This window comes from Polypterus senegalus, chromosome 4 (assembly GCF_016835505.1).
Source record: "Polypterus senegalus isolate Bchr_013 chromosome 4, ASM1683550v1, whole genome shotgun sequence".
Lineage (NCBI taxonomy): Eukaryota > Metazoa > Chordata > Cladistia > Polypteriformes > Polypteridae > Polypterus > Polypterus senegalus.
This window is the reverse complement of record NC_053157.1, coordinates 102170065-102196929: the sequence shown is the minus strand read 5'-3', so window position 1 is coordinate 102196929 and position 26865 is coordinate 102170065. Positions and strand designations below refer to the sequence as shown.

The following is a 26865-nucleotide window of genomic DNA, read 5'->3' as shown; positions in this document are numbered from 1 at the left end:
AGTTATGAAAAGAAAAGGGAACATTTTAAAAATAACGTAACATGATTGTCAATATACAGTAATTGTTTTGTGAGTGTTATTGAATGTTGCTGTCATCAAGGATTTGATTATCATTATTTCTTTCAATCAGGCTCGATTTGTAGGATGTGTTCAAGTTACATTCCCTGTTTGTCAATCGCTGTAAAGATAAGAGGTTTCATTCATCGATTAGTTCCTTACTGCATCAATAAACAGCTCGCCTTCCTTTTATCTGTGATGTGACAAACTGCATGCACGGGTTTTTTTTACACTGTCTTCCTTTAGCAGGACATTCACTTTTTCCACCGTGTGCTTTATTTCCGCAGTAGCTGCACTTATGAATATGATTGTATGTATAAGACGCTTCATATTTTTTTGCTGCCTTCTCAATTGTGTAATTCGGTTTTGTTCAGCACTCTTTGGAACTGTTGCTTTTGTCTGCGCATTGCGCCAGTTCACGGAGCCGCTTGGTGTTCTTGCATCGAAGGTTCCCAGCTGTACTGGTGCCATCTCGTAATGTCAGCTAAGACCCGGCACTTAAAAGTTTCTCTCGCAGTTTCAATGAGATTGTGCCAAACACCACCCTGACCATCTCATCTTTATCTGCATAAGTACAGTCCTTCACACGTGAATATTTACCGTTTTGAATTCAAATGCAGTTTAAAGGCTTTTTTTTTTTCAGAAATTTAAACAGCTTCAGTTTACAATATTCATGTCCATGTCTATTATTTGATTCTGTCGCCCACTAAAACAGTTTTAAATTAAAAAAAAACATTTGCGATTTGGGGCAAATTTACGTGTGCGATTACATACGATTAATCAAGATTAATTCTTACACAGCCTCTAATTAATTGGATTAATTTTTTTAATCGAGTCCCACCCCTAATATATATATGTGGATATATATATGTAGATTTGTATATGTGTATATACAGTATGTATATATATGTGTGTGTGTATATACAGTATGTATATATGTATGTATATATATAACTGTGTATATATGTGTATAGATGTGTATATATATATATATATATATATATATATATATATATATATATGTATATATATATGTATATATATTTTTATATATATATATATGTTTATATATGTGTCTGTGTGTGTGTATATGTATATACATGCCAGCAACACTCATGACAATGACAAAACAATTACATTGTCAATCATGTTACGTTATTATTAAAATGTTTCCTTTTCTTTTACTTCTCCGCTGGCAATCACAGGTATTTTGCTATATATACATATATATATATATAGATATATAGATATATATATAGATATATATATAAATATATATATACAGATATATATAAATATATATATATATATATATAAATAGATAGATATATAAATAGATAGATATGACAACAACACTCAATATCAATGACAAAACAATTACATTAACAATCATCTTAATGCTATTTTTAAAATGTTTGCTTTTCTTTTTCATAACTTCTTTAACACACTACTTCACCGCTGCGAAGCGCGGGTATTTTGCTATATATATATATATATATATGTGTGTGTATATATATGTTTATATATGTGTGTGTATATATATATGTTTATATATGTGTGTGTATATATATGTTTATATATATGTGTGTATATATATATATATGTATTTGTGTGTATGTATATGTATGTGTGTATATGTAGATATGTATGTATATATATATGTGTGTGTGAAAAAACAATTACATTGACAATCATGTTACATTATTTTCAAAATGTTTCCTTTTCTTTTTCATTACTTCTTTAACACACTACTTCTCCACTGATGGCTGGTATTTTGCTAGTATATATATATATATATATGTGTATGTGTGTGTGTGTATATATATTGTGACAGAATTAAGTGCTTTCTCGCACCCTTGTACCCTCAGACCACACGTCAGACACCAGATAAAAATCCAATAATTATTTATTATAATTGTGCACAAAGCACCACCACTCCACTATTCTTCAATAAACAATAACCAATAAATCACAATCCTCCACTCCCAGACGCTTAGCCACCCCAAGGCCCCAACTCAGCTCATTGTCTGGGAGCTCCCACAGTCCTTTTATATTCCCTGACCCGGAGGTGTTCCTGCCCAACAGTCCACAAGTTCTTATTCCTTCTGGGTCAGGGTAAATAGTCCCATTCTTCAACCCGGGAGCACGTCGTTTCTTCCTGTCACGTGACCGTGGACGCACTCCCGGGTCATAGGGCACATAAGAGCCCACGAGCCCCTACAGCGACGCCTGGTGGCCCCCAAGGTATCCAGCAGGGCTGTGTACAAACACTACATAGTCCATGATGCCCTGCTGGAACTCGGGCATGATCATGCTGTCGGGAGAGCTCCTCCTAGCGGCCTGGGGTTGAGGGCCGGAGTGAAATGCCGGCAATCCATCACTATATATATATATATATATATATATATATATATATATATATATATGTGTGTTTGTGTGTGTATATATATATATATATATATATATATATATATATATATATACACCATACCATACCATACCATATTTATTTGTTGAGCGCTTAAAAACACAGCATTACAACTGACCAAAGCGCTGTACAGTTACATCAGGCAGGACTAAAAGCAAAATATTAAAAATAAACATTAAGAGAGAATTAAAACAGAGATACTATAGTATATATATATATATTAGTGTGTGTGTGTGTATATATGTATGTGTGTGTGGGGTGGCGCAGTGTTAGTGCTGCTGTCTCGCAGTTAGGAGACCCGGTTCGCTTCCTGGGTCCTCCCCTGCGGGCGTTGCATGTTCTCCCGTGTCTGCGTGGGTTTCCTCCGGTCGTTCGGTTTCCTCCCACAATCCAAAGACATGCAGGTTAGGTGGATTGGCGATTCTAAATTGGCCCTAGTGTGTGCTTGGTGTGTGGGTGTGTTTGTGTGTGTCCTGTGGTGGGTTGGCACCCTGCCCGGGATTGGTCCCAGTGTTAGCTGGGATTGGCTCCGGCAGACCCCCGTGACCCTGTGTTCGGATTCAGCGGGATGGATGGATGGATGGATGTGTGTGTGTGTGTATATATATATATGTATGTGTGTGTGTATATATATATATGTATGTGTGTGTTTGTGTGTATATATATATTTATATATATGTGTGTGTTTGTGTATATATATTTATATATATATATATATATATATATGTCTGTGTGTGTGTGTGTATATATATATATGTATATATATATATATATATATATATATATATATATATATATATATATACACACATACAGTGGAATGCAAAAGTTCGGGCAACCTTGTTAATAGTCATTATTTTCCTGTATAAATCATTGGTTGTTACGATAAAAATGTCATTTAAATATATCTTATAGGAGGCACACACGGTGATATTTGAGAAGTGAAATGAAGTTTATTGGATTTACAGAAAGTGTGTAATAATTGTTCAAACAAAATCATGCAGGTGCATAAATTTGGGCACCATTGTCATTTTATTTATTCCACAACTTTTAGAACTAATTATTGGAACTCAAATTGGCTTGGTAAGCTCAGTGATCCCTGACCTACATACACAGGTGAATCCTGTACAATAATCCCTCACTATATCGCGTATCGACTTTCGCGGCTTCACTCTATCGCGGATTTTATATGTAAGCATAACTAAATATATAACGCGATTTTTTTGCTTCATGCGAGTTCATGGACAATGTGTCTTTTTACTTCCTGTACATGCTACCTAAGTTGGTTTGCCCAGTTGATTTCATACAAGGGACGCTATTGGTGGATGACTGAGAAGCTAACCAATCAGAGCACGCAGTTAAGTTCCTGTGTGCTGAATGCAGTGTTAACCAGGAAGTCTCGTCTCGCTCATTCAGCATCAACGTGTTTCGCTGTGTTAAGAGTTGTGCTCTTTTGTGTTTATCTTTGTGCATAGTCAAGCCCTTCATTATGGCTCCAAAACGATCTGCTACTGCTTCAGGGGCCGTGCCCAAGCGCCAACAGAAGATATTAACGATTGCCGAAAAGGTAAACGTTTTGCATTTGTTGAAGGCTACGATTCTTTTTATTTAAAAAGTAGGAAAGGAATATAAGATCTACGGCCGCAGTTTCCTTTTAACCAAGGTGCAAAACGAGTTGTAAGTGAATGTAATAAGGCAGTAGTCTGGATGGAATCTGCTCTAGGGATTTGGATTGAAGACTGCCAGAAGAAGAACAACGGCAGTGCTACACAGTTGCCTGAAGTAGCTCCTTTAGAAGAGCTGTAACGCTCTCCTTTGTTGTGCAGTAAAATTAAACTCATTGTTATCAGACAAGTCATCGTGTCATTGTTTATGAGTAACCATAATTAATTTTCTACTTACAGTACTTAGTACATGTACGTATGTTTAGTGTCACTGTACGCACATTTACTGTATACTATTGCATTGTACGTACTTATTGCTGATGGCCTATCTATCGTAATGGCTGTAACATATGTGATATCGGAGACACTCGATATCTTTAAAATAATATTTAGGTTTTACTGTATATAAACAGTGTGTTTTATATACATAATTTCAATGAATCGTACCTAATATCTAAGAGAATACAAAAGGATTATAAGAGTTATATTATTATAACTCTGTGGGGAATATTTATAAACAGTGTGGGAGAGTTTATAAGGGCTTAAAATATATAAAAATAACCATACAAACATATGGTTTTTACTTCGCGGATTTTCACCTATCACGGGGGGGTCTGGAACGCAACCCCCGCGATCGAGGAGGGATTACTGTAATGAGAAAGAGTATTTAATGGGGTCAATTGTAAGTTTCCCTCCTCCTTTAATTTTCTCTGAAGAGTAGCAACATGGGGGTCACAAAACAACTCTCAAATGACCTGAAGACAAAGATTGTTCACCATCATGGTTTAGGGGAAGGATACAGAAAGCAGTCCCAGAGATTTAAGCTGTCTGTTTCCACTGTTAGGAACATATTGAGGAAATGGAAGACCACAGGCTCAGTTCAAGTTAAGGCTCGAAGTGGCAGACCAGGAAAGATTTCGGATAGACAGAAGCGACGAATGGTGAGAACAGTCAGAGTCAACCCACAGACCAGCACCAAACACCCACAACATCATCTTGCAGCAGATGGAGTCACTGTGCATCGTTCAACCATTCGGCGCACTTTACACAAGGAGATGCTGTATGCGAGAGTGATGCAGAGGAAGCCTTTTCTCCACCCACAGCACAAACAGAGCCGCTTGAGGTATGCTCAAGCACATTTGGACAAGCCAGCTTCATTTTGGAATAAGGTACTGTGGACTGATGAAACTAAAATTGAGTTATTTGGGCATAACAAGGGGCGTTATGCATAGAGGAAAAAGAACACAGCATTCCAAGAAAAACACCTGCTACCTACAGTAAAATATGGTGGTGGTTCCATCATGCTGTGGGTCTGTGTGGCCAGTGCAGGGACTGGGAATCTTGTCAAAGTTGAGGGACGCATGGATTCCACTCAGTATCAGCAGATTCTGGAGACCAATGTCCTTGAATCAGTGACAAAGCTGAAGCTGCGCCGGGGCTGGATCTTTCAACAAGATAACGACCCGAAACACTGCTCAAAATCCACTAAGGCATTCATGCAGAGGAACAAGTACAACGTTCTGGAATGGTCATCTCAGTCCCCAGACCTGAATATAATTGAAAATCTGTGGTGTGAGTTAAAGAGAACAGTCCATGCTTGGAAGCCATCAAACCTGAATGAACTAGAGATGTTTTGTAAAGAGGAATGGTCCAAAATACCTTCAACCACAATCCAGACTCTCAATGGAACCTACAGGAAGCGTTTAGAGGCTGTAATTTCTGCAAAAGGCGGATCTACTAAATATTGATTTCATTTCTTTTTTGTATATGTATATATATATATATATATATATATATATATATATATATATATATATATATATATATATATAATAAAAAGGCAAAGCCTTCACTGACTGACTGACTGACTCATCACTAATTTTCCAACTTCCCATGTAGAAAGCTGAAATTTGGCAGGCTTATTCCTTACAGCATACTTACAAAAGTTAAGTAGGTTTCATTTCAAAATTCTACACGTAACGGTCGATAATGGTCGACAACGTCCGCCATGTTGAAGTTTCTTATTTATGGCCCCATCTTCACGAAATTTGGTAGGTGGCTTCCCTGCGCTAACCAAAACCGATGTATGTACTTATTTCGGTGGTATGACGCCACTGTCGGCCGCCATATTGAATTTTCCAAACGTCACTAATTCTCCAACTTCCCGTAGGTAGAAGGCTGAAATTTGGCAGGCCCATTCCTTACAGCTTACTTACAATAGTTAAGCAGGTTTCATTTCGAAATTCTACGCGTAACGGTCATAAAAATCAACAACATCCGCCTTGTTGAACTTTATTTATGGCCCCATCTTCTCGAAATTTGGTAGGCGGCTTCCCTGCACTAACCGAAACCAATGTATGTGCTTATTTCGGTGGTATGACGCCACTGTCAGCCGCCATATTGAACTTTTCAACAGTCTTTGTTACTTATAGGCCCATCTTCAAGAAATTTGGTACACGGGTTCCCAACGCTAACTGAATCCTACTTATGTACATATATACGTCCATAGCCTGCAGCTTGGTCACCGTGTGAGGTGGCGTTTGGTCCCCCATCCCAACACCTCCCACGTTGTTGGCTGCCTGCCTATATAAGGCCGTCCGTCGCTCCAGTCTCTATATTCCCTTCCTTGCTTCGCCACGGGATTTACGTCTCCCTACTGATAACTACAGCCTTTTTGTTTAATCCACGGCTTTTCCGCTGTTTTATTGTTCATTTATTACAATTATAGTTATTGTATAGGTATTTTACACTTACTTTACATTGTTCAGGTACCCATTTCCTTTATCATTCCAACCCCCATTACCATGTCTATCGAGGTGATCACTATCGATCAAAGAACGATCACTTACTGAGTGGTTTCCATGCCCGGAAATACCACCTACCTTTTCCATTCTCTTTGTTACATATTGCACGGCCATATCAGGCTCACTCTTGATATCCGGAGGAACATTGTGTCTTATGTATTGAATGACTGGGTCAGGTTCAAGGTGTGGACTGATGGCGGTACAGGAGATGATTTTACTACACAAGAGCACTATAAGAGTGAAATGCTTAAGCCCTTCACCTATGGTTCTGCATGTGAGTTGATGGCTGCCGCTGAATTGTTTGGTTGTCGCTTTCAAGTGTACCGAAATGGCCAAATATTTTACACTTTTTGACAACCACCAATGCCTCTCAAACATCTTAGATTCACAGATAACGATTTCAGTAGTGGACACTTTGATGTTTATGAATGTTTAAACTCTCAAAAGCTGGATGTGATTTTATCGCTGAAACCGGTTCTGTGCTTACAACGCTTGACAGATGCCGAATGTCACTTCAATACAACAAATCCTGCAAATACTGTCATAATTGAAACAAACCATGAAACACAAACCGATTATGACAGCAGCAATCCAAGCTGTGAGATTTTAGACAAGATTTTCTGTTCACATGACCAACTGTAAGTTGCATGCTCAAGAGTAAGCTCAGCGCACAGCTTGGTCATGTTCCAACCGGAGGGCCGAACTGACAACATGGTATACAAAGAGATCCTTAACAAATAATTATTGGCATATTTCCCCTCGGTTTAAAAAGGTTACATTTTCTTCTTAATAAATATTTTAATGCAGTACTTCGCTGCTGCGAAGCGCGGGTATTTTGCTAGTAGATATATAGGTATATATATACAGTGAACCCTCGTTTGTCGCGGTTAATCCGTTCCAGACTCTACCGTGATAAATGAATTTTCGCGAAGTAAGATTCTTTATTTATAAATCAAATATTTTCGCAGTTAGAGTATAGAAAACCTGTTTACGACCTTCTAAATACGTTTTTTAACATTATTAGAGCCCTCTAGACATGAAACAACACCCTTTAGTCGCCATTACACTCGTATTACTCAATATATTAGACAAAATAAGAGAAAATAAGACATATTAGACGTTACAAATATCTAATATTTATCTTCAATTATTGTGCGCTCCATGTGTACATCAGGCATGTAAGTTTAGAGAATGAGAACATCAAAGTGTCCATTCATAACATCTTTTTTTTTTTTTCCGCTTAAGTGCCTTTCCGAGGTCGTACAATGTCAGCCCGAATCTGTACCGCTAAAGATGGAGATTCATGCACTAAATAAGCTATAGATGAGAATAAGTAAGCACCATCTCCCCTGATATTTACTACGCGGTGAGGCATTTGTACTCCATCAACATTAATTATTTCCAGAGACATAATTTTTTCTATTTTTCCAGCGCATCGCGCACAAAAGCAAGGGAACGATGAGAGCACCAGAATACTGCTCACATCGCGTCACTTCGTACCTCAAGCCGCAAGTAGTAAGTCTGTAATAAGCGGAATACCACTACGCTTTGCACTCATGGGACGGAAGGACAATCCCGAACGCTTTTCTATAGTAGATTATTGTACTGTACATTTAATTGCACACAACCACTAACCTATGAAGGCACAACCTTCTTCAGAGGTGGTGCAGTATCTTCAGCAGGTGCGTCGTTGTCTTCTTCCGCTAAAGAAGTACTAGGAGTAGGCAGTGGGTGTCTGGGTGCGCGGCTGAAGAACATCTTGATAGGCAGTTGCTGGCGCTGTCTTTTCACATGCGTGAGGAGGCTTTTGTAGGGTATTGCCATCTTTAATCATATACAAGAGTTTCACCTTCTTCTGGATATTAAGCATCTTCCTCCGGTGCTTAGTTTTATTCTCAGAAGGCTTAGAAAAAGTAGCACGTTTAGGAGCCATCGTAGGGCTTAGATAAAAATTCTCAGAAAGCGCATGTAGTGACGTAAGCGTGTATGAGAAAAAAATCGCGATAGAGTGAAGCCGCGAAAGTCGAAGCGCGATATAGCAAGGGATTACTATAATATATATATATACACACACACACACACACACACACACACATACAGTCATATGAAAAAGTATGGGAAACCCTCCTGATTCTTTGGATTTTTGTTTATCATTGGCTGAGCTTTCAAAGTAGCAACTTCCTTTTAATATATGACATACCTTATGGAAACAGTAGTATTTTAGCAGTGGCATTAAGTTTATTGGATTAACAGAAAATATGCGATATGCATCATAACAAAATTAGACAGGTGCATACATTTGGGCACCCCAACAGAGATATTACATCAATACTCTTGAAAATATAACAGCCTCTAGACACCTCCTATAGCCTTTGATGAGTGTCTGGATTCTGGATGGAGGTATTTTTGACCATTTTTCCCATACAAAATCTCTCCAGTTCAGTTAAATTTGATGGTTGCCGAGCATGGAAAGCCTGCTTCAAATCATCCCATTGATGGACTGTGACAGCCATTCCAGAACATTGTTCTTCTCCCTCTACATGAAGGCCTTTGTAGATTTCAAACTGTGTTTTGGGTCATTCTCTTGTTGGAATATCCAACCCCTGCGTAACTTCAACTTTGTGACTGATGCTTGAACATTATCCTAAAGAATTTGTTGATACTGGATTGAATTTATCTGACCTTTGACTTTAACAAGGGCCCCAGTCCCTGAACAAGCCACACAGCCCAATAGCATGATGGAACCTCCCTCAAAATTGACAGTATGTAGCAGGTGTTTTTCTTGCAATGCAGTGTTCTTCTGCCATGCAAAGTGCTTTTTGTTATGACCAAATAACTCAATTTTTGTTTCATCAGTCCATAGCACTTTGTTCCAAAATTAATCTGGTTCTTAGTCTAAATGAGCATGTGCATACAACAAGCGATTCTGTTTGTGGCGTGAGTTCAGAAAGGGCTTCTTTCTCATCACCCTGCCATACAGATGTTCTTTGTGCACATTGCAAGGAATTGTAGAACAATGTGTAGGTAACACCATAGTTCCAAGATGTTCTTGCAGGACTTTGGAGGTGATCTGTGGGTTGTCTGTAACCATTCTTACAATCCTGTGCATATGCCGCTCCTGTAGTTTTATTTCATTCCTTAAAGTTAAAACTGACAGTTAAAACCTCTGAGAGAGCTTATTGTAGCCTTCCCCTAAACCATGATACTGAACAATCTTTGGTTTCAGATCTTTTGAGAGTTGCTTTGAGGATCCCATGCGGTCACTCTTCAGAGGAGAGTCAAAGGAAAGCACAACTTTCAATTGACCCCCTTAAATACCTTTTCTCATGATTGGACACGCCTGTCTATGAAGTTCTAGGTTTAATTAACTTATCCAACCAATTTGGTGTTGCAAGCAATTAGTATTGCACAGTTGCATGCATTCAAATCAGCAAAATTACTAGGGTACCCAAATTTTTGCACAGCTCGTTTTTAAACTAAATACTGCTTCACTAAAAATCTTTGTTTGGAAAGCACCCCAGTACTCAGATGTTCCTAGGAAATGAAAGACATACAACTGTTATGTCCCTGCATAAATCAAAGTCATCCAGACTATCTGGAGCTGCATAATTAGACCACCTTGTGTATATATATTATTTATATTTATCTTTATTTATATATTATTTATATATAGTTTTTTTTTTGCTACTTCACAACAGCATTAGAATGTACAGCACCGTATTTGAGGGACACAGTGAAAAAGGTATATTTGAGATTAAAGTAGACATTTTGGCTTAAACCAATGTCATCTTAAAACTGACCCAGTTGGTAATCGCTATGTGATTCTGGGGCTTCTTCTTGCATTGACAGCAGCGACAAGCAGCAATCGCCACACAGAACACATTAAATGTATGATATTTCAGCTCTCTGCACATTTAGAATCCTTAGATTTAAAGTTGATATCACTTCCATGATGAAATGCATTAAACTATGCATAGTACATTTTACAGAGAAATCATTAACTTCATTTAAATGGCGAATACTGTTAATAATTACACGTGGGGGAATCAAGGTGACAGAATGGTAACGCTGCTGTCTTGCAGGAAGTCACGTACCTGCTGTTCCCTGCCTGGAGTTTGCATGTATTCCTGGTGGGTTTCTACAGTGTGTTCTGGTTTCCTTCCAAAGACATACCTATTTGGGGATTTGGTGATACTGAAATGACGCTAGTGTATGTGAGTGTTTGTATTCACCTTACGATGTGGTGATGCCCCATCCAGGTATTGTTTCTGCCGTGTCACCAAAGAGAGCTGGAATGGGCGAATCACTGGATTGATGGAGTTAATCATTAAAACATCCATCCTTTTCACAGATATTGTGGCAAGGTGTTCTTAGAATTTAATGGGTGTTCAGGCAATTCACTACACAGTGAAACCGAACCTGTTCTCACCATGATGATATCTCACACTACCACCTAGTGGAATCTTCCAGATTTACGTAAAGTACACGCGCAAGTATAAATAGTACAATGCTTGTGTAGCAGTAGCATAGCCAGGTGCACACGTCTGGTCATGTTAAGTATAAATCTAACCTTAAAATGAAATATGGATGTAATCTTACGACACAGATCAGTACACCTTTGGCTTGAAAAATAGACTTATTTGGTAAGTTTTAAGGCTTGTTCTATCATATATTGATGCAAATTCCATGGTGTCAAATTACAAGATGCAAGAATAGACAAAGTATTTTTAAAATTTATAAAAACACTTTTCTTCAGAACACAGCTTTATGTGACAAATTAGTATATAGTATGATTGTGAAGAAATAACATCAACTTGAAAAATACAGTGCTTATTCTTAAAAAAAAAAAAAAAACCTATTTTCTACTAGTGCTGTTACATTTCCTGTGGCTAAAACGATAATATTTAATAATACATTAAAAACAGTCTGTATGGTAATTTATTTCATTAAATGTCATTTTATTATTGCCTTAATTTTTTAAACAATTCCCCAAACGAGAAATCATTTTTGAGGATAAGTAATAATCGTATTGGTTTATGTATTACTTTTTAAATTAAGCATGATTCCATGTTTCTGGAAGTAAAATTTTCAAAAAGTTTTAAAATGCATCATTCGTTGCTATGGTTTTTTCATACCATAATTATAAAGGCTGCATTTGTTATCCTGTGTACTGGAGTGTTTCCTTTAGCAATAGCCTCATTTAATGTGAGTGGAAATCAAATGTGTTTTCCATCCACATTATAATCAAGTCAGCAGAAAACATAACATTTTGTAGGGCTGTTTTAACAGACTAGTAAGCCATGGAAAGGCAGCAAGCCATAACAACTGTGTAGTGGCTGCAGTGGTGTGTGAGTCTGTCAAATATTTGCCATCATGTTTAAACGCTAAAGTTATAGCATTGTGGCATGTCATCTTCTTTTAACTTTTTGTTGCTGGGTCATTAATAGCATCCTGTTTCTATATTAAAAATAGGTTAGTAGCTACGGCGTGCAGAGATCCACAGATAAACAAGAGTGAACACTAAACCCCAAATTGTTGTGCGTATATAATTCATTTATCTGAATTCTATCCGGACTGGAGTAGTATTTTAATGTCACGTGTGAATGTGTAATCCAATTAAACTATATACAAATATAACCTATATACAGTAGTGACTTCATTTATTGGTAGAAGAACGGAAGAAACAGCAGTCACTCAGTGTAAACCAAGAAAAAACAGTTTATTAGGGTTTAAGGTTCAAAACAGAATTGATGCAAGAATGCTGCAAGAAAAGAATAATTTTAAAGAAATAACCGTTTTATTTGTTTTTGGGCAGGTATTCTCTATGTATTAGCAGTGCTGATGATCGTAGTTTATTCAGAAGACTAAAACTTCACTGTGCAATTTTTGATGAGGGTCACATGCTGAAAAATATGAATTCTATGCGCTACAAGCACCTTATGACAATGAAAGTAAGTGCATTCAGCTATCTATAGGTCTTGATCTCTTACTACCCACCTTTGGTGTAATTTATGTCCTACATGTGTTCAGGTATTTTCAAGCTAGCAGGCAGTATACTTGTTTTAATGTCAGGATCTTGTTCTATCCACAAGGCGGTGTAAAGAGTTGTGAACAAAGTATAGGCAATTTATGTAAATTTCAACTTGTATGCCTGAAAGGATGACACTTTTCAGATTTCAAACAATCTGTGTTAAATTAGTAGTTAGTTTGGGAGTGTTGTTTGTCTGTTTTTCTTTTTTTAATTATAATTAACCACATTAACAATGTCTTTGCTTCATTTATACGTAAAACAGAGAATTAATTGTGAGATTTTTAAAGGGGCTAAATTAGCCAGGGGTGCGGAAATCCAACGCCCGACTTTTCCGATAAATTGACCGTCGGACAAGCGTATTTTCTGGTTTCAGTTGTCCGCGGACAAGTGCAACTTTTCTGGAGAAAAAAAGAATTAAATGTGTAGTGCAGGGCACATTTTTACCACAACTTTCAAATTTTAAACATTTGGGTACGTACTTCGTGTGGAAACAGTTTACTTTAGGCATGTTCTTCATGTCTCAAATTGGTATTCAATATTGTTTACAAAATGATGGCTGATTTTTCAAAGGGAAAGCACTCTTGTGGTCTTACATAAGTATTTTACCCTACTATTTACACGCTTGGACATGCAGCCATTTTTTTCATGCCAACATTACGATGTAATTTGATGATTTTTCATTATAATCGATAACTTTTATATATTATTAATAAAATTAATTTTTTCTACATAAAAATGCAGTAATTTCACCTACAATGCAATTGTTTTCGCCACATAAAGCTTGTTAGGCATTTGATCTTTTCTGAAATTTGCGATTTCGCGTAGGTTGTGATATATTGAGGAGTTAAGAAATTTATTGCGTGACATTAATTTTGATGAGCTGTCTATAGATCGTTTTTGATTAGAGAATTTTTCATATAAAACAAGTTGGTTTTGCGCTGTCAGTTTTTTAAAAATAAAGAAAACATTCTAATGGTTTCCAAATGTTATGAAATATCAATAAAAATCTTCACTTAAACGCGATTATTTTTTTTCCCGACAACATCGGTAATATTTACTTCTTTGGAAATGTAACCTCTTGCTGCATTTCGAATATGTCATTAGGAATTACCTGCATAACCCATAATGCACTGCGGTAAGCATGTTGTTCTCGCTATATGCGTGTTGTTGAAATTGAAACAAGTAGCATCACGGATGAGAAATGGATCATTTCTTGATTAAAACTGGCACAACAGGCCTTGAAAAACCTAAAGAAGCGTAGTAAGGCCACTGTGAAAAAAATACGGACACAGTGAAGACAAAATAATGTAAATGTCGAGATTAAAGTCGACATGTTGACTTTATTCTCGTAGTTTATTTTGTCCGTTAAACCCCGTCATAAATTAATGTAGCACATTAAATGCTTTATATTAAGTGTTCCCCGACCCAGTTCTTAATATCTGCGTGCTTCTTAAAATGACTTTCTCTTGCAGTGAGAGGCGCCGGCAGAAATCACCGCACATTGACTTCATGATATTCCTGCTCAATGAACATTCAGAATACTAAGATAAATACTTGATATCTTTTTCACGATGAAATGCATTAAAGCATGTATTAGACATGGGTGGCGGGGGGCACGGTGGCGTGACTGTAGTGCTGCTCCCTTGCATTATGGGGTTCTCAGGTCTAAGTCCAGTGTAGAGAAGTTCATGACAGGTGTGACGAGGCTCCAAAAAACTGGATACTGTATTTGAATGGGTATCGCAAAGGTTTAACTGAAATATTGTGTAATTGTTGGGTTCGTGATCTGGAGGTCGGAGATACGAACGAAAAATTCAATGGATCTTTTTCCGAGCAGGCTTTCTTTATTACATGTTTGCTGTGTCTATCGTATGTACTAAAACCCCAGTTCCTAGCCTTTGTCTTTCTCCATATAACCAATTTACCACACGATAAACGTCTTTGTGAAATTAAAACTAGTTATAAACCTATACCTCAGTTTTCAGAACTTTAAAAACAATTTTCGTTATACATGTTTAATTATGCTATCCATTCAGAGATCTAAGCTTATAACTAGTTTTAATTTTACAAATACGTTTTATCGTGTGGTGATTGGTTATGTGCAGAAAGAAAAAGGATAGGAACTGGGGGTTTAGTATGTCAGATAGAGACATGAGTCTAAAAGTAAGAAAAAAGTTGGTTCAATTGAAAAAGCATTTTCTAAAGCTGAACGCTCGAAGGGTTGAGCGTTATGCTAGGCTGTTCAATACTGCTTCTTTAGAAGAGTTTGACCCATGACCAGCTGTGGAATTCTGGCTCTCACCTGGCAACAGGCACTTCACTCATAAAAAACCTGAAAAGTCATCAGCATCCACGTCTGCAGGACCATCTGTCCAGGAACCATGCAGTTCAGCTCAAGCAGAAATGAACAGCATTCAGCCCATGCTGTCTGAGATGGTAAAGATTCTTGGGGGAGAAGATGTTGCAAGACAAAAGCTGAAGAACATGGCAGAAAATGAATCAGGACAGTGTTCTGATGTAACTATAATAACTATATGTAACTATAATATATGAAAAAACTATATAGAATAACTATATGTAACTATAATATATGAAAAAATAACTAGTGTAGCTATAATGAAGGCATTGTATAACCAGTTAAAATAAGGGAATCTTTTATATAATATTTTAGAGGAAGGTGGCAAAATACTACTCCCTGAAAGAACTTTTTTCAGTTTTAAAATGGAAGGCAGTTTTGGTATCAATAAAAGAGATCAGAAAAAATAAACTATTTTTCACTTTTGTTATTAGTTTATGGGCAAGTGAATTTAACTGGCGGACAAGTGGATTTTCTAAGTTTACTTGTCCGTGGATAAGTAGAAACAAATTTGATTTCCACACCCCTGATTAGCACTTAGGCCCTGGTTTGATTTCAGACTAATGTGTATATTGTCAATGTTCCATTTTAATTCCTTGAGTAAGAGTGGTGTAATGCGAAGTATCATTGTTTTCTTTTTGTGCTTCTTTTTTAGAACCACAGTTGTAAGTTGTCAGAATGATAAAGAACAGTTTTAGTGAGACAAATACAAAGTTATTTAGATGCTTTACAGTATAAGCAATTTGTTTTTATTGCATTAGTTATAATAATCTGTGGGATTTACACATAATATTCAGTAAGATTCTTGAATCCATTCTGCGGATAATATGCATTCATTTTGCTTACTATTATATACATACTTTTTGTTCCCTTCAAACTAGGCTGAGTACCGTTTACTGCTCACTGGAACACCATTGCAAAACAATTTGTTGGAACTGATGTCCTTGCTTAACTTTATTATGCCAAACACGTTTTCAAGCAGTGCAAGTGAGATCTCAAAAATGTTCTCCATGGTAAGTATGTTTCGAACATGTAAAACATGTAAGTGACTTTATAACTGGTATCATGCCACTGACTCACCACAAAGACTTTCCAGTGTATAAACATGGTTAACTGTTAATTGTCTACAAGTTAGCAATGGACTTTACAACCATGATTAACACTAGAATTACCAGAGCCTACGAAAAAACTCATAATTCCGTCCCACCTTAAATTGCTTCTTAAATCCCTTCACACCTCTCCGCCAGCGTCCTTTGTCCTCTAAATGTGCTGATAAAAAGAAGCTAGGAGCAGCCGGCTATTCCATCCCCCACCAATTTAGAACGTGCACGAACTTCTCTCAGCTCATGCCTTGATTGAGTATCTGGGAGTGAAGTGAAGTTTTAGAGTGGAAATAATAGATCGTTATTTGGAACACACGCATTTCATGTCTGTTCCGTTTCTATAGTAATCTGTGTCAACACATTGTTAAAACAGAAACGTTTTTTATATTCTAGTAGTAAATGACAAAATGTAGGCATAAACTAGATAATATATGAAGCCTGAAGTCCAAATATCAAAGAAACATTTTCATAAAAGGTTCAAATATAACACAACAATTGCGCTTTTCTTCAAAAATATAACTGCAGAAACAAAAAGCCGCTTTAACATGCGACATTGACAGCGGTTTATTATAACTGCCTCCGTGGTGTAATAGAATCAGTTCTCGACTTGGAATCAAAAGGTTGTGAATTCGATCCTGCGACACTCTGTTTTGAGAAGTAAACTGCTCTTAGTCTTACTATTTTAGAATAAAAGCATACATTTGATTTCAGTCTGTAACAGCCGGTGCAATTTATGATCCTTGTAAAGGTTAGCTTTTTTGAATTCACATTTCATTCTCTCAGTTGCGTTCAGAATCAATCCATACAACCCCATCTGACACGGCTGTTTTCACTAAAGACGCGCTTTAGCTCTGCAGTGTACCACGATGCATACTAACGCCCCCCCCAACCGGGTTCTGACACACAAGCGCTGGCGGCTGCCTTCTTATCTCACCGTCACTTGCTTTTCTTTTTATTCAGTTTTATTGAGTGTCCCGGCCAATCCCTGCATGTTGCTGTATGCTGTTTCTTTTGTACTCCAGGACATGCAGAGGAAAGAATGGTAAAAGCAGTAACCGGCGCTATATGCAATCATCAGACACTCCCCATCTGCCCGTGTCGTTCAAACACAGGAACATATATTGGTGTAAAAGTATAACAAAAGTGCACTTTTATTCAAGTGCACTTTTTCCATCGCCTTTTCCTGTAAGAAGCAATGTACACACTTCTCTCTATGCTGTGGTTTCTATTACACACCTGAAAGAAAGAGACAATATATGTGAAAATATAATCGCACTAATGCAATATTATTTGAAAACGAACAGCGTCAGATCGGGTGTGAATTTATGCAGGAACTGGAAATTCTCTGATGCAGGACCTTCCCCCAAGGAAGAAAGTACAGTGTCAGGTGCTCATTCAGTGTAATAGGAACCATAGCACAGAGAGGTGTGCACAGCAACAAGTACACGTGTATAAATGTAGGAAGGGCGGTCCTTGGTGTGTGTGGAACTGTTAATATTTGAATGTGATGATTTTATATAGCACGGAATGAAAATCAGCACTTCTTAGCATTGCACCATGCAAGCTGTCGTATCAATCGCCTACTGTAACTTGCTTTCTTTTTCTTCGGTTATACAGGTAGTCTTGAATAAAAGTGCACTTGTTTTGTGTGCAAAATGAAGTGTCTGCGTGCACTTTTCGTGGCATTACACGTGTATTTTTTGAGCATGCCCGTTTGAGCATGCACAAACACAGGAACATATGTTGGTGTAAAAGTATAACAAAACAACGGGCAGATGGGGAGTGTCTGATGATTGCATATAGCGTCGAAGTTACTGCTCTTTACCATTCTCGCCCTACAAAAGAAACAGAATACAGACGCGCTATAGCTCTGCGTTGTACCACGATGCATACTAACGCACATAAAAAAAAGGGTTCTGATACACAAACGCTGGCGAAGCTGCCTTCTTCGTATCTCACCGTCATTTGATTTTCTTTTTATTCAGTTTTATTGAGTGTTCCTGCCAGTCCCTGCATGTTGCTGTATGCTGTTTCTTTTGTACTCCAGGACATGCAGAGAAGAGAATGGTAAAGAGCAGTAACTTCGGCACTATATGCAATCATCAGACACTCCCCATCTGCCCATTGTTTTGTTATACTTTAACACCAACTTATGTTCCTGTGTTTGAGCATGCTCAAACGGGCATGCTCAAAAAATACACGTGTAATGCCATGAAAAGTGCACGCAGACACTTCATTTCGCAAACATAACAAGTGCACTTTTATTCAAGACTACCTGTATAACCGAAGACAAAAGAAAGCAAGTTACAGCAGGCGATTGATACGACAGCTTGCATGGTGCAATGCTAAGAAGTGCTGCTTTTCATTCCGTCCTATATAAAATCATCACATTCAAATATTAACAGTTCCCACACACCCAAGGACCGTCCTTCCTACATTTACGACACGTGTACTTGTTTCCGTGCACACAACTCTCTTTGCTATGGTTCCTTAACACTGAATGAGCACCTGACACTGTACTTTCTTCTCTGGGGGAAGGTCCCGCATCAGAGAATTTCCAGTTCCTGCATAAATTCACACCCGATCTGAAGCTGTTCGTTTTCAAATAATATTGCATTAGTGCGATTATATTTTCACATATATTGTCTCTTTCTTTCAGGTGTGTAATAGAAACCGCAGCATAGAGAGAAGTGTGTACATTGCTTCTTACAGGAAAAGGCGATGGAAAAAGTGCACTTGAATAAAAGTGCACTTTTGTTATACTTTTACACCAATATATGTTTCGTGTTTGAACGACACGGGCAGATGGGGAGTGTCTGATGATTGCATATAGCGCCGAAGTTACTGCTTTTACCATTCTGTCCTCTGCATGTCCTGGAGTACAAAAGAAACGGCATACAGCAACATGCGGGGACTGGCAGGAACACTCAATAAAACTGAATAAAAAGAAAAGCAAGTGACGGTGAGATATGAAGAAGGCAGCTTCACCAGCGTTTTTCAAAAACCGGTTGGGGGGGTGTGGGTGCATTAGTATGCATCGTGGTACACTGCAGAGCTATAGTGCGTCTTTAGTGAAAACAGCCGTGTCAGATGGGGTTGTATGGATTGATTCTGAACGCGACTGAGAGAATGAAAAGTGAATTTAAAAAAAAGCTACCCTTTACAAGGATCATAAATTGCACCGGCTGTTACAGACTGAAATCAAATGTATGCTTTTATTCTAAAATAGTAAGACTAAGAGCAGTTTACTTCTCAAAACGGAGTGGCGCAGAATCGAACTCGTGACCTTTTAATTCCCAAGCGGGAACTGATTCTATTGCACCACGGAGGGAGTTACAATAAACTGCTGTCAATGTCGCTTGTTAAGGCGACTTTTTGTTTCTGCAGTTATATTTTTGAAGAACAGCGCAATTGTTGTGTTATTCTTGTGAAAATGTTTCTTTGCTATTTGGACTTCAGGCTTCATACATTATATAGTTTAAGTCTACATTTTGTCATCTACTACTAGAATATAAAAAACGTTTCTGTTTTAACAATGTGTTGACACAGATTACTGTAGAAACGGAACAGACATGAAATGCGTGTGTTCCAAATAACGATCTATTATTTCCACTCTAAAACTCCACTTCACTCCCAGATACTCGATCAAGGCATGAGCTGAGAGAAGTTTGTGCACGTTCTAAATTGGTGGGGGGATGGAATAGCCGGCTTCTCTTTATCAGCACATTTAGAAGACAAAGGACGCTGGTAGAGAGGTGTGAAGGGATTTAAGAAGCAATTTAAGGTGGGACGGAATTACGAGTTTTTTCATAGGCTCTGGTAATTCTAGTGTTAATGAGGGTGATTATTTTATAATTATTTAGATTGATTTCTGCTTGTTTGAAGCTTATTTACAAAAGTTTTTTACACTGTGTTCTTTTCATGAGTCAGTCCAAACAAAATGGAGAAGCTGCATTTTATTACCTCTTCCATAATAATTTTTTTCACAGATATTTAATTGATAAAAGTGACTTGTAATGTGCTTTATAAGAGTATATTATACAGTATATATTTATGCAACTTGCACAATGATTAATTAGTAGGGGTTTAACAAAGGGTAGAATGGTTGTGCAGTAGTACAGCTCTAATGCCTCACAACAAGGAGATTGAGGTTTGCACCTCAGGTGCTCCCTGCATGGAGATTGCATGAGCTTCACATATCTGTTTGAGTTTCCTCCCACAGTCCATACTTATGCAGGGAAGGTGAATTGGTGTTGCTACATAGGCCCCAGCATGGCTGTCTTCATTTTGTGATGGACTGGTGCTGTTTTGTTCTTACCTTGTGCCTGATGGTTGCTGAGAGAGGCTTCAGCTGCCCCTTGACCCTGTCCTGTATAGGTGGGTTAGTAAAATGGATGGATAACCAGAGGTCTTGTTTATAGTTCAGTGTCTTTGCCAGTAATTAAAATTGGTAATCAAAAAATCTGATTAAAAGCACTACTACTTCAGAGTAGGTCAGTTAATATATTTAGAATTAGGAGGCTTTTGTTTTAAATATTGAAACTTTTTTCTTTTTTTCTCTTCTAAGAAAAAGTTGCTAATACTCTTTGAACTTTTATTAATTGCTGTGATGGCTAACTTCAGGGTAGCACTACACATTTACCATCTGTAGAGATTCATTTTATATTGTGGTTTAATACAAGTGGATGCATTTCCCTTAGGCTAAATTTGAAATGTTCTGAACAGTTGTTATAAACTATTGGCAATATGGTTTCTATTTCAAGCTGAACATACAGCACAAAAATACATGTCTTCTTTTCTCTTGGACATAAAGTCAATTCTAAAAGTATTCAGACCTCTTTATTGTAGTGATGCACCTATATGAAAATTTCTGGCCAATAACTAATAACCGATTATTTGAAAAAGAAAAAACACCTGTGACAATAAGCAGTTCTCGGCACTAATTAGGGTCACGGTTGATTCTACACCTGTGCACTAAGTACAGGGTCATGGTCCACTACAACATCGCATATAGAAACCACTCTTGCCACACTACCACGTCCCTACACACAAAGATGCGAGTGCAGCAATTATTTTTTTAAAAGCAGCCGGTCAGCCACAGACTTCAGTTTACCACATCATCAAAGACCTTGTTTTTATACCTCAGATCAAGCAGAATTTCAATAAACTAAAGGAAGTTAAAATAAACATTCTTGAAGCTCTTACTTAATGCATCCAGTAGCGTATTTTTTGTGGTTTTAACTCCATGGCCATTATCTATCGTTTTGTTCGCTGTTTCAATGATTCCAAAAGCGGGATCATGTCAACTGCTGATGAGTCTGCTGAACTTATTTCTTTTGGAATTTGTTTGAATGAAGAGAGAAGTATTTCTAAATTTTCTTCTAATGTTGACTGATAGGCATTCAATGTTGCAGGTAGCTCATAGTCTGCAGAGTAAGCAGGTAAGTGCTCGCTTTTCCTCCAGTAGACTTTGTATCATATGCAACTTGCTATATAGGGTTGTGATATTCTGTTTGAGTCGAATTTAAGGCAGTCCCAACTGCATTTGTAAGGATTGCAGTTATGAGTAAGCAAGATAGGAGTGCTAGAAGTGACCTGCTATTTTTCTGCTTATGCTAACCAGGTCTGTGACACGGCATTGACTCAATGTGCCCTAGTTAACGGCCAGCTGAAGCTTATGTGCCTTGCAAGGTAAACTTGGGAAGCCATTGTCTTTCATGGCTCTAATTGTATTTCTGGCATGGATTTCTAGCAAGACCACATGCACTCTTGATTTGTCAATTTTCCTTCTGTTGAATATATCATTTATTACATTGGAAATGGCTTGTGCTAATTCTTTACCATTAAGCAATACATTCTGCAGCTTATAAAATCCAGTCAATCCATTGAGCGTTTGAATTTCGCTTAGAGTGTGGACTAACATTAAAACTCTGTATACCTGTTGTAAAACCAAGTACTACACTATTGTTGAGTAGTTTCTGGATATGACTGGCTACACTGTTGTTCATTTCCTGTAGGCAGATGTAAGAAAGAGAACGCCAACTTGGAATTGTATAACACGGCTTTACGTATATGTGCTTTCAACCTATGGAAACAAATGTCCTTGAGTATAGAGAAAGGCTGATTATCAAGTGAGATGAATTTGTTTACTTTCCCAGTAATACTTTGAACTATATATTTTTTTATTTTTTTTGAACTATCATATTATATTGAACGAATGCTTGCACTATTGACAAAGTTCTGCTGTCCTTGGCCAGCACTGGAACTTGTGCATTCTCGACTGAAGCAGATTTGCTTTTCCATATACCTTCAGGTTCCTTAGTATGCCTTGCCTTAAGGTGAGCAATCAGATTTCCTGAAACTTAGTTTTTAGTAGTATTCCCTTCTTGTGAAATTTTTGCAGAGCAAAGTTTGCAAATAACATTTCTAATGTTCTGCACAAACACTAAAGTGGGCCAACACTGTACACATTTTTCCATCCATTAAGTTTCTTTGCTGAATTTTCATGGGAAATGTTTTTACAAAAGGAAATAATCCACAGTAAATATCAGCATATTTCTAACAATCGTCAATAGCTAATTGTAGCATTTTGTTGCTTTTTCAGCAAATACCGATAGTGGACTGATACAATTGGTACAGTTCTGCTTTATTGTGTTGTAGATTTAATTTTTAAGTAATATGTTTGCCATTTTAACCTTGAATCTACAGTACATTAAATAACCCATAACGACAAAGCGAAAATATGTTTTCAGAAATATTTAAAACTTTGTTGAATATTGAAAACTGAACTCTCATTCATACAAGTATTTAGCTCCTTAATTCGGGACTTTACCTTTTAACCACTTTGAGTCATCTTTGGCAAGTCTATGCAAGCTTTGCAAACCTGGATTTGGGCAGTTAATCCCATTCTTCTTCGCAGATCCTCCCAAGCTTCCTTGATTTCCATTTGTTTACTTAGCAGACATTTTTTGTTCAGCAGGTGTAATAGGATGGGTAACAAAAGTTGATTGCCACAAGTGAAAAGATGTATTAACTCATACATTTACATACATAGATTACAATGAAAAGCAATTAAACTTAAACAATTTAACCCAATGTATAAAATATCTTCAACAATTGGACAGATGTTCACAGAACAGACGGGTCTTCAGTCGCATCTTAACACTAGAATTACCAGAGTCTATGAAAAAACTTGTAATTCCGTCACACCTTAAATCGTTTCTTAAATCCCTTCACACCTCTCAACCAGCGTCCTTTGTCCTCTAAATGTGCTGATAAAGAGAAGCTAGGAGCAGCCGGCTATTCCATCCCCCCACCAATTTAGAATGTGCACGAACTTCTCTCAGCTCATGCCTTGATTGAGTATCTGGGAGTGAAGTGGAGTTTTAGAGTGGAAATAATAGATCGTTATTTGGAACACACGCATTTCATGTCTGTTCCGTTTCTACAGTAATCTGTGCAAACACATTGTTAAAACAGAAACGTTTTTATATTCTACTAGTAGATGACAAAATGTAGGCATAAACTATATAATGTATGAAGCATGAAGTCCAAATATCAAAGAAACGTTTTCACAAAAGATGCAAATATAACACAACAATTGCGCTTTTATTCAAAAATATAACTGCAGAAACAAAAAGTCGCCTTAACATGCGACATTGGCACCCATTTATTGTAACTGTCTCCGTGGTGCAATAGAATCAGTTTCTGCCTGGGAATCAAAAGGTCGCGAGTTTGATCCTGCGCCAGTCTGTTTTGAGAAGTAAACTGCTCGTAGTCTTACTATTTTTGAGTAAAAGCATACATTTGATTTCAGTCTGTAACAGCCAGTGCAATTTATGATCCTTGTAAAGGTTAGCGCTTTTTTAAATTCACTTTTCATTCTCTCAGAATCAATCCATATAACCCCATCTGACACGGCTGTTTTTACATAAAGACGCGCTATAGCTCTGCAGTGTACCACGATGCATACTAACGTCCCAAAAAAGGGTTCTGACACACAAACGCTGACGAAGCTGCCTTCTTCGTATCTCACTGTCACTTGATTTTCTTTTTATTCAGTTTTATTGAGTGTTCCTGCCAGTCCCCGCATGTTGCTGTATGCTGTTTCTTTTGTACTCCAGGACATGCAGAGGAAAGAATGGTAAAGAGCAGTAACTTTGGCGCTATATGCAATAATCAGACACCCTTAGCATTGTCCTGGAGGGTGCATGTGAGTTTGCCGAACCAGTCCACATGTGTTTTGTGGACTTGGAAAAGGCGTTCGACCATGTCCCTCAGGGAATCCTGTGGGGGGTGCTCCGGGAGTATGGGGTACCAGACCCCCTGTTAAGGGCTGTTCGGTTCCTGTACAACCGGTGTCAGAGCTTGGTCCGCATTGCCCGCAGTAAGTCGAACCCGTTTCCAGTGAGAGTTGGACTCCGCTAGGGCTGCCCTTTGTCACCGATTCTGTTCCTAACTTTTATGGACAGAATTTATAGGCGTAGCCAGGGCGTTGAGGGAGTCCGGTTTGGTGAACTCGGCATTGGGTCACTGCTTTTTGCAGATGATGTCCTGTTTGCTTCATTAGGCCGTGATCTTCAACTCTCTCTGGATTGGTTCGCAGCTGAGTGTGAAGCGGCTGGGATGGGAATCAGCACCTCCAAATCCGAGACCATAGTCCTCAGCCGGTAAAGGGTGGAGTGCCCTCTCAGGTTTAGGAGCGAGATCCTGCCCCAAGTAGAGGAGTTCAAGTATCTCTGGGTCTTGTTCACGAGTGAGGGAAGAATGGAGCATGAGATCGACTGGCGGATCGATGCAGTGTCCACAGTGATGCAGGCTCTGCATCGGTCTGTTATGGTGAAAATGGAGCTGAGCCGTAAGGTAAAGCTCTCAGTTTACCAGTCGATCTACGTTCCTACCCTCCCCTATGGTCATGAGCTATGGGTAGTGACCGAAAAAACGAGATTATGAATACAAGCTGCTGAAATTAGTTTCCTCCGCAGGGTGTCTGGGCTTTCCCTTAAAGATTGGGTGAGAAGCTCAGTCATCCGGGAGGGGCTCAGAGTAGAGCCGCTGCTCCACATCGAGAGGAATCAGATGAGGTGGTTCAGGCATCTGATCAGAATGCCTCTTGGACGCCTCCCTCATGAGGTGTTCTGAGCATGTCTAACCGGGTGGAGGCCCCAGGGAAGACCCAGGACACAATGGAGGGATTATGTCTGCCAATTGGCCTGTGAACGCCTTGGGATTCCCCCGGAAGAGCTAGAGGGAGTGGCCAGGGTGAGGGAAGTCTGGGCATCTCTGCTCAAGCTACTGCCCTTGCAACCTGGGGATAAGCGGAAGAGGGTGGATGAATGGATAGTTTTGAGTGGACTGTGTTTATCCAGTGCACAACTCTGATAATCTAAAGAAGCTCACAAACACCATTGATGGAACAGGGATGCATAAATCCAACACCCGACTCGTCCGACACGGGTAAATTGACCGTCGGACAAGCGTGTTTTTCTGGTTTCAGTTGTCCGCAGACAAGTGCAATTTTCTGGAGAAAAAATAATTATATGTGCTGTGCAGGGCACATTTTTACCTCTACTTTCAAATTTTAAACATTTCGGTGAGTACTTCTTGCGGAAACAGTCTACTTAGGCATGTTCCTTATGTCTCAAATTGCTCTTCAATATTGTATATAAAATGACGGCTGATTTTTCAAAGGGGAATCGCTCTTATGGTCTTACATAAGTATTTTACCCTACTATTTACACCCTTGGAGATGTGGTCATTTTTTTCATGCCGACATTACGATGTAATTTGATGATTTTCCATTATAATATCGATAACTTTTATATATCTATACTAATAAAAGGCAAAGCCCTCACTGATTGACTGACTCACTCACTGACTCATCACTAATTCTCCAAGTTCCCGTATAGGTAGAATGCTGAAATTTGGCAGACTCATTCCTTACAGCTTACTTACAAAAGTTGTGCAGGTTTTATTTCGAAATTCTACGCGTAATGGTCATAAATGGAAGCTATTTTTCTCCATATACTGTAATGGAGTTGAGCTGGATGGCAGTGGGGGGCGGAGTTTTGTGTGACATCATCGCGCCTCCCACGTAATCACGTGAACTGACTATCAACGAGTAATGAGAAAACCAGGAAGAGCTCCAAAAAGCGCTGAAGAAAACATGCATTATATAATTGAGAAGGCAGCAAAACAATAAGTAGCGAGCGACTGATATTTACAACCATATTCATGAGTGCTGCTACTTCGGAAACGAAGCACGGTGTAAACTTAAAGTTTAAATTAAGTTCATAGACAGGCTGCCGCTGGCGTTTGTCATGCCCACGGGTAATGCGGGATATAAGTTTAATGAGAGGACGCAGGATATAAACGAGAGTTTTGATCACTTTGTAACTAAGTTAAAATTGCAGGTGAAGGGCT

General features: G+C 38.2%; 1 protein-coding gene across 3 annotated transcripts in view; it reads left to right on the top strand.

Annotated features, from left to right (window-relative positions):
• Positions 1-26865, top strand: part of smarcad1a (SWI/SNF-related, matrix-associated actin-dependent regulator of chromatin, subfamily a, containing DEAD/H box 1 a) — a 285741-nt gene that overhangs the window by 158291 nt on the left and 100585 nt on the right. For all 3 annotated transcript variants that reach the window (XM_039751123.1, XM_039751121.1, XM_039751124.1), the window contains exons 14-15: positions 12769-12904; positions 16222-16353. In XM_039751123.1, the coding sequence (XP_039607057.1) occupies positions 12769-12904; positions 16222-16353 (268 nt within the window). The remainder of the gene's footprint in view (positions 1-12768; positions 12905-16221; positions 16354-26865) is intronic.